Here is a 9,087-nt window from a genome sequence, read left to right as displayed (position 1 = left end):
TTTTTTGCGGTACACGGGCCTCTCACTGTTGTGGCCTCTCCCACAGGGCCCGGACGCACAGGCCCAGTGGCCATGGCCCACGGGCCCAGCCGCTCCACGGCATGCGGGATCCTCCCGGACCGGGGCACGAACCCGCGTCCCCTGCATCAGCAGGCGGACCCTCAACCACTGCACCACCAGGGAAGCCCTGATGGAGCTTTTAACATGTGCCAGGTATTGTGCCAAATGCTTTATCCACATGATCTTATTTAGTCACAGAAGAACCCTATGAGGTAGATACTACTATTATCCCTAATTTATAGATGAGGCAACTGAGGCTCAGAAGTGAAGAAATTTGCCTAAGGCTTTATAGCTAAAAATGGCAGAGCTGGGACCTGAATCATTTGATAGCAGAACCCAAGCTCTTAACTATTAGTCACAATGGGGCACAGAAACACTCAGTGACCACCATCACCCCCACCCCCACTCTGCTGTCCCTGTAGTCATGCCCCGGGGCCACAGCGTTTGGCCAAAGTCTAGGAGAGCCAGAATAAATACCTAGTTAGCGGGTTAATGATTCAAAACCAAAAAATAAAACAGAACACAGACACACCTGGAAATTCTCACCCCCTGCCACCAGAACACATTCTTATCTCTCTCTATTTTAAATGTGGGCTCCTTCAGGAATAAGGCTTACTGACAGGGACATCAAAGGATTTAAACACTGAATTTAAAATTCTGAACCGCAAGTCAGGGATAAACTGTGAGCCTCTGCACACGGATGATGCAGTCTATACCTACATCACTTTTCTGGCCCATGGGAGGAGGGACGTGTCCTTATAGGATGTCCTGAGCACTCAGGTGCCTTCTGGTCTCATTACAGGATACAAGCTGGCACATGATTCCTGCACTTAGGATAAACAGGAAATGCCCACGATCCCTCCAGCTGCACAGGCACTGCATGAGCGTTTCCAGTCCGCACCTTCAGGAGGTGACCAGGGCGGAGGGGCTGCTCAGCCAACCTCAGGCAGAGGTCGGACCCGAGGCACAGGACTCCTCTATCAGACCACACGCAGCTTGCCCGAGCAGGGGTTACATTTCCATCCCTCAGAAGGAAAATGAATTCAGATAAACTCAGCTAACAGGCGCTGTGCACGTGCAGGGGATTCAAAGAGGACACGCTCCCAGCCTACAGGCAGCGATTCCCAGTCATAAGTGTTTGATGGCTCTTTACAAAATGAAGAATAACCAGGTAACATTCATTCTGGGAATGTGTACCACCTTTCTCCACAGTCACGAACCCCTAGTGTTATAAGCAAGGTCTAACACTTATCTGGGGGTTCAGTGCTTGCCCTGTCCTCCCCACTCACACTGTAAGCTGGATGGGGCAGGGACCCTGTCTCTCTGTGCATTGCTTATCACGTGGCAAATGCTCAATGACCATCTGTGAGAAGAAACAGAGAAGCCAACAGGACTCCAGGATGACTTCTGAGGACTGGACCCACCCTACAGGTAGAGGTGCGGGTCTACACTCACAGCCTGACTCCCTGAGCCGTCTACACGCACAGACTGAGCCAGTGGAGCACCCCTTGTTCCACTAAAATGTCTCTTCCCTCATCTTCCTCTTGCTTCCACCCTGCCTAGATAAAGGGGCTCTATAGTCAACTGTCAGCTTGTCAGAGAAGAGAACGCAGTGGGATCCCCAAATAATGAGCTATAGAACAGGCTCCTACACGACAGCTAAGTGTACGTATGTGGGTTGTCACAGGAATTAATGATGATCCAGAAACACAAACAATGAGCCACACTGTCTCTAAACCCAAAAGGCCACGTGGTACCTCAGAGCACCCCAGGCGCCCGAGAGCACTAAGGGTCCCAAGCTCACTACGGTCTTCTGCTTCACAGGCTGGGAATGAAGCCAGGGTCAGACATTAAGGTTTTCAGCAGGGGCTTTAGGGAACAAAAGTAAACAAGGGATACTAAACCCACCAAAAACTTTAGGTCAGTTTCCTACATAACTGTAACTATTCCAAATGCCTTCCCGTAATGAAAGCAACGACACCCAGGAATCCGTTTGTATTTGCAGTGACAGCCTCCGATGACTATCTCACTTAGAGGATATTAAGAAATGACACTTTAGCCCAAGAACCACTGATGACTGCAAGCAACTGCTTCTAGTAAAACTTTAATAAAAGAGATTCAGGCTCTACTTAAATAAATAGGAATCACCTTAAGGAAGTTGACAGGAGGGGAATTTTGTACACTGGTGTGTTTTCACACGTGGACTGCAAAGGTAACTTTCTTCACAGTGTTAACAAGAGGCTTAACCACACCCAGGTAGCAGACTGACTGACAATGCATTCTTTGAAGCCATTACTAAGATTCTTAAGTGCCTTTTTTTTTTTTTTTTTCTTAAATGCCTTTTAAAGAATTATGTCTGGCAGCCAAATTTCCCACTGGAATACAATTCTGAAATGACAACAGAAGTGGAAAAAATAATAATTCGGCATACTCATTTTACTTTATAAACACTTTTCACAAATGCATCCAATGCCTATGTTAAAGTTATGCTATACTCAGCAAAATTATGTCAATAAACATTTAAAGGAAGAACTGGCAAAGTGCCTGGCACACAGGAGCGTCCCAATAAATCCTGGCTGAACAAGGGGACAGGGAATGAGCTAACAGGACAAAGAACCATGAAAGTAATGACAGTTCTAAGAACACTCATAAGCTGACTACATGATCAACTCCCAATTTAAGCTCTCAGAAAGAGACTGAAGACAACAACTGGTGACAACTAATACCTGACATTCAAATATAGTGAACAAGGCCCAGGTGGACCTCAAGTTCCCAATGTGGGAGGGGGCACAGCTGAGAACTGGCTGCAGAACAAATCTCACATGCTCCATGACTGCGGAAATATTTGGGACTCAGGAAGAAGCTAGAGGTGCCTAAGTAGAGTGACATGGAACAACTATTCCCACTTCCTTTTAGTTCAAGGGATATTAACAGAAAATATGAAAAAAGTCTATGAACCAAACCACTAAAATAAGTGCCCCCTTGGTGCCTAGTTGGCCATAGACAAGATTTGTGGCAGCTGCTTTTTCACGGAGGACTTGGTCCCCTGGACTTAACAGGAACTCAGGGGACCTCCCTGGCAGTCCAGGGGTTGAGACTCCACGCTTCCAATGCAGGGGGTGCAGGTTCGATCCCTGGTCTGGTAACTCAGAACCCACATGCCACGTGGCACAGCCAAAAAAACACAAAAAACAGGAGCTCAGCCAAGTCCACGCAAAGGCTATTGCTGCTGGGACCCCCACCCCTATCCCGGGGCTGCAAGACCAAGCCCCCACTCCCCGCTCCGATCACCTGCTCTGAATGACCATACACTGATCTAATGCCATTCAAGCTCTGAGAAGGTGAGAGGCAGATCCAGGACCCAGACAAAAACAAAATGATGCAACGAGGAAGCAACATGTAGGGCAGCTGAAGCCAATTCACCCTTGGCACAGCCTGTCCTGGCCCCAGCAGAGGCCCAACCGACAGAGAACAGCGTTTTCTCAGCAGAACAGCCCCATCCCATGGGAGGAGGGCTGTGCCTGAGGTTCCCGTGGCCAAAGCTTCTGCCTGTGGGCATTTTGGTATCAAATCACCAATATTTAACTCCACTCTACAGAGGGCCTATGATGTTTAAGCTCAGGGTAAATAAGGTGTTTTGTTTTTCATTGACCTAGGAATTCAGAATTTAAGCCTGCTATGAACAGGCAGATTTGGGGTAATGTGACCACGGTCCTTCATTGCTGTAGTAGTTGTTTACAGGACACTCTGAAATCCTGGAGAAGCTTTCTGGGAGAGGAATGCATTAAGCCTCCCAACCCATCTTCTCCTTTAGTGGTTACAAGGTGATCTCAGGTAGGGATGTGCCCAAGGTCACAAGGCAAGTGGCAGAACCAAGGATAGAACTCAGGAGAGCAGCCCTCTGAGACACACAGCTGCTACCTGGCAGGAAGCATCGTGGAACTTGCTAACCTCGGCAAGCAGCACAGGTGCAGAGGAAGGGGGAACAGCTTTACTCTGGAGCGCGGCTGCCCCTGCCGTTCCTAGCCCTCAGCTCCCCTCTTTCTACTCTGCTCTGCCCAAGTGGAAACCCCAACACGCTTCTGAACCATCCACCCTCCGAGGGGCTGGGGGCTCCCACAGGTCGCTGGGCCACCTTACCAGTGCTTGTGTTGGTGACGCCGTTCACTGTCCCCTCCACATCGGTCTCATCCTCAGCGTAGCTCAGAATCAGGCTCTGCTGCCGGCCTGTCAGTCTCCTGTGGACCGAGCACAGTCAGTGTCAGAGTACTTCCTCTGGGCAGCTCTTTAAAGGACGTGGACGTGGCCAGGCCCCATGCAGCATGTGGGAAATGCAAGACCCGCAACCCAGGCACAGGACACACCCTGAATCCAAGAGCCCACGCCCTCAAAGCTTCTGTAAAATAAACCTCCTGAACTACCCTAACTTGTTCTAAACAACTGCCGCTGTGGCTATGCTAAATAGTTTACAGAGGGGAACAAAATGGAAATGATCTAATTAAAGAGAGGGCTGGAAACCCAGTCCTCCCAAGTGGAGTCTGGCATGCCCTGCTCCGGATGCCCACAGCTCCCTGCTTGGACTTTTCTCCCAGACACCGCAGACATCACCCACCACTATCTGGTTATAGGTCTCTCCCACCAGATGGCAGGCAACCTGAGAACAATAATAACAAAATCAACAGCAGGAGCAATAGCTAAGCATTCCCTATGGGTTATTCCTTTAATCTTCCAGCAACTCAACGAGGTCGAGCTTTTGTATTACGTCCACTTTCAGAAGAAGCGCCCGGGCAGGACACACTTGACTTAGAGGGAGAAGTAACCTGCCTAAGCCTCAGCGCTTATGGCAGCAGAGTCACACAGGTCGGGCAGTCGGGCTCAGCGCTGAACCACCATGCCGCTCAGCACCAACTCAGCAGGTGAGAAGCCCTCAAGCGGCTCCTGCCCAGTGCTGAAAGCTGCAGAGATTGGGCGGGCCTCTCCACAGCTGAGCAGCGCTTACTTTGGAACTCTGATCTTGATGTGAATGTAGTGATCTCCATAGCCGTAGCTGTTAATCCGGGGGATGCCTTTCCCGCTCATGCGAATCTTCTGGTCTGACTGAGTCCCAGGGGGAATCTATAAAGAAAGAAAGGAATCTCTGGTTTTCCTTGGTTTCCAGTTGCCCAAATGAAAACATTTCACTACGTGAAGACAATCTTATTCCCAAAAAGAACTCCATTCAGGTTTCTAGACCAAACCCACCAGACACCACATGGAAACTGGCTAAGCCAGGTCCATGCCGAGCAGAGCCTGTGACGGCCTTGAGGGCAGGGAGTCTGGGGCGGCGAGCCCAGAGCAGGAGTGAGGGAGCATGGGGAGCGAGACCTGGGAGGAGGCAGAGCCAACTGGGGCACCACTGAGGCTGCTCCCCGGCCCGGCAGCAGTGGACATGGCCTGGGAGCTCCCTTCCCTGCCAAGTCACACCCAAGGCACAGCCAACACTCCTCCTTCCCCCCCACACCCAGCTTGTCTCCTCGAATCCCCGACAGGCTGGCTGTTCCCAGGTTCCAGCCACTTCTCAGCCATTTCCCGTTTCAGAAAAAAAGAACAAGGAAATACAAGGGTGGCGAGGCCACGCTTGTCCTCTTACCATCACGTTGATGGTCTCGTACAGGCCCTGCGCTCTGGCAGTGCCTCCCAGAATGGCCTGAGCTATGGAAATGAAGAGGTCAGAGTGGATGTCTGCACCGTCCCTCCGGAACACGGGGCTTTTCTGCACCTACAGCCAAGCACGAGAGGGGGTTACGCTCAGAGAAGTTGTTCTGGAGAGCGGGCAACAGACGCATCTCAGCAGCTCAGAGCACAGCATCAGGGAGAGAATGTACTTTCACCAAAGCAACCACGCTCCCAGGCTCTGGGAGTTACAAGGCAGGTTCCTACTTCATTGCAATGCAAGAGTGTCATCTCAGATCAAGCTGTTCAATTGTTGAGGGAAGTAAAAAAGTAAAATCAGCTTCTGAACATTAAAAAAATAAAAATCTGGGCTTCCCTGGTGGCGCAGTGGTTGAGAGTCCGCCTGCCGATGCAGGGGACACGGGTTCGTGCCCCGGTCCGGGAAGATCCCGCATGCCGCGGAGCGGCTAGGCCCGTGAGCCATGGCCGCTGAGCCTGCGCGTCCGGAGCCTGTGCTCCGCAGCGGGAGAGGCCACAACAGTGAGAGGCCTGCGTACCGCAAAAAAAAAAAAAATAAAAAAAATAAAAAAAATAAAAATAAAAATCTTTCTTTATTGGAAAGTATAAAGAAACACAGACTAATACAATCTACAAAGGCGAAAACGGTTTACTTTCCAAAGAGTCATTTGGTACAAACTACCTTCAAGTCAGACTGACAACACTGGAATTATTCTGATTTTATAAGCACTATTTTTTGTGTGTCAAAGACGTTCTTTGCCTTCCAGTGATTTCTTCTTTTTTTCTTCTCTATTATCAGCTGCGAACAATCTGAATTCTCTACCAAGCCTTCCTTATAGATTGGCTTCCAGCCCGCTGCCTTTGCCTTCGATTTCTCAGTCTAGAAGACTCACCCTTTACATTATTTTTTTCTTTGTTTTAAATTATAAAATATTTCACAGATACGTAAACCAGCAAAGTAAATAACACACGGTGTTTCCACAACCCAGCTTAGGTAACAGGACATTAGGACACAGGTGACTTCTCCCCACCTCCAGCTCACCCCTCCAGAGTAACCAGGCCAATTTAGTAGGTATCATTCCTACAAGCATCTGTTTACTTTTCCTACATGTTTACATGTCCCTAAACAATACATAACACCACCTCACGTGGTTTAAAGTTTTACACAGATGACCTCCTTCCCTCGCCCTGCAACCTGCTCTCTCCCTGTTCGTAACTGAGAAGTGCCAGGACATCTCATGCTGACATGTGTAGCGCGAGCCTCCTGCTCTGAGGTGCCCTGGGCCCACAGTGCAGACCACTCACCATTCTCCTCTCCAAGGACAGCAGACTGTTGTCACTGTCTCGCTGTTGTTAACGAGGCTGTCACACACCCTGCCTCTGCGAACTGCACCTCCTTGGGTACACGTCTGGTGGAATCGCTGGCAGAAGGCGCCACCTCCTCTCATGTTTCCCTCACCTCAGAAAAGTGGGTTTGCCCTGCACATTGTACGTAAAACTGTAGCTGTGGCACTGTTTGTCCCTATGAACAATTTGATACATAAATAAAAAATACAAGATGTTTTCTGTATTTTTATGAGTCCAACTTGTAAACACCTCGAGGAAACTTTGTTCTCTCCACATTTAGCACAAAAGCTTGATGCAACACACGTTTAATCACCCTGCCAAAGTGGCCACTGCTCATCTTGGAAACTCAGATGGCCAGACACTCTGTGAAGCTCCTACCTCTCCTATGAGAAGCCTGGGCCGTACCCTCTCCAGGAGAGCAAGGGCCTGACAGAAGCTGTGCAAACAGAGAACCTACCCTGAATGTGATGAAAATTTCTCTTTTTCCTACAGGCATCCTCACAGTCTGGCCATCCTCGACTCCTGTAAGTAAAAACAAAAGTTCAAAAGAGAACGATTATTTTGGGACCTCCCAAGGCATTTTCTATGCTAGATCCATTTACAACCCACCAACTCACTCATTTCTGTTTCCTGTTAACAAGGAATAACACAACTACCGAAGATAGCAACAAGTATAACTTAAAACAAGAATAACTTTCCAAAGGTGCAACATACAATAATTGATAACTGAACAAAAGCCCCTTCTATTCATTTCTTCGGTTTACTGCCAGGTCCACCTAGTATCTCAGTGAGTTTAGAGTCTAATCGGGGAGACAGCTATTAGCCAAATAACAATACTAACAAATGTATCACTACAAACAGAGACGTGTTCTTAGAAAGAAAAGATCACAACTCCAGACAAAGGAACATCTAAGGAACAGGGAGGGTTCCAGAAGGCTCCCCTGGGGAAGTGACACTTGAGCTGGGAGCTCCGGGAGAACAGAGTTAACCTACTGAAAAGAAGGTGGACAGTGAGCTTCAGTCACGGGGAATGGCATATGCAAAGGCTCTGTTCTGGGAGGCAGGGGCTATGTGAAAGTCAGGAAGCTGCAGGGCAGGTAACGAGGGGGAGACTAAAAAGAGCGGAGGCTGAGACCAGCAGGGGCTGGAAGGGGAGGCCATTTCTCGGTCCCTGAGAGTCACTGCAGTGTCTTCAACAGGATGAGAGACATGATCAGACCACACAGTGGAAACACTACCCTAGGAACAGGAGCCAGTTAGGGAGAGCAGGCACAAGCTGGCCCTGGGGGCAGGAGGAGGGGGTGGTGTTGCCTGCTGGGCTGTCAGTGGGGACGACATTGGCCTTGGGACAGAAGATGGAGGAGGTGGGGGAGTCCTTCACACAGAAGCAGAGTGGTCACGTCGGGTTCCATCTCCCCACATGACATGGGTGCAGATTTTAAGGATAACTGGTGCAGTAGAAAACGCAAGGAGGCCCTGGTTCCTCCTCGAGTTTGGGCTCCAGAAACAAGGACACGATGGCCCCGGCTCCCAGCCCCTGTGCGTGGAGGAGCCCCAGACCCACCGGCAGGCACAGGGATCACCACCTTCTTCTTCTGCTTGGCTTCTCCTGCTCCTCTGCACACCACACAAGGAGAGGTGATGATGGAGCCCCGGCCACCACACCTCCGACATGTGGAGCGCATCACGAAAGGGCCTGTATTTATGGTTTCCTGATAAAAAGAAGAAAAATGGGAGCCTTAGACACCGGTAAACCCTGACAGCGAGGTCCTGGGATCACAATGTGCACGAGAAACATTTCACCAAAGATTCACGTGTTGCGTGCACATGCGCTAAAACATACTGCCTAAAGACACAGGTGCAGGAGCTCAAACTGTTAATCTGACTTAGAGCGCACCAACTTCTGAATCCCAAACCACAAACCTGATTATATGAGGCTGAAAAATGAGATGCTGCCTCTCTACAGAAGTTCCCGAAACTCCTGGGAGCTGAGCAAATATGCTTTAAAAA

General features: G+C 49.6%; 1 protein-coding gene across 2 annotated transcripts in view; it reads right to left on the bottom strand.

Moving 5' to 3' along the window:
- The window catches only part of DNAJA3 (DnaJ heat shock protein family (Hsp40) member A3), a 31,775-nt gene that overhangs the window by 3,502 nt on the left and 19,186 nt on the right, over positions 1–9,087 (bottom strand). For both annotated transcript variants that reach the window (XM_024759705.1, XM_024759704.1), the window contains exons 6-10: positions 8,642–8,789; positions 7,535–7,599; positions 5,690–5,818; positions 5,060–5,175; positions 4,201–4,298 (exon numbers count right to left, since the gene is read on the bottom strand). In XM_024759705.1, coding sequence (XP_024615473.1) covers positions 4,201–4,298; positions 5,060–5,175; positions 5,690–5,818; positions 7,535–7,599; positions 8,642–8,789 — 556 coding nt within the window. The remainder of the gene's footprint in view (positions 1–4,200; positions 4,299–5,059; positions 5,176–5,689; positions 5,819–7,534; positions 7,600–8,641; positions 8,790–9,087) is intronic.

This window comes from Neophocaena asiaeorientalis, unplaced genomic scaffold (genome assembly GCF_003031525.2).
Source record: "Neophocaena asiaeorientalis asiaeorientalis breed wild unplaced genomic scaffold, Neophocaena_asiaeorientalis_V1.1 scaffold254, whole genome shotgun sequence".
Taxonomy (NCBI): Eukaryota; Metazoa; Chordata; class Mammalia; order Artiodactyla; family Phocoenidae; genus Neophocaena; species Neophocaena asiaeorientalis.
Note: the sequence above shows the minus strand (reverse complement) of the source record. Positions and strands in the feature narration are given on the sequence as shown.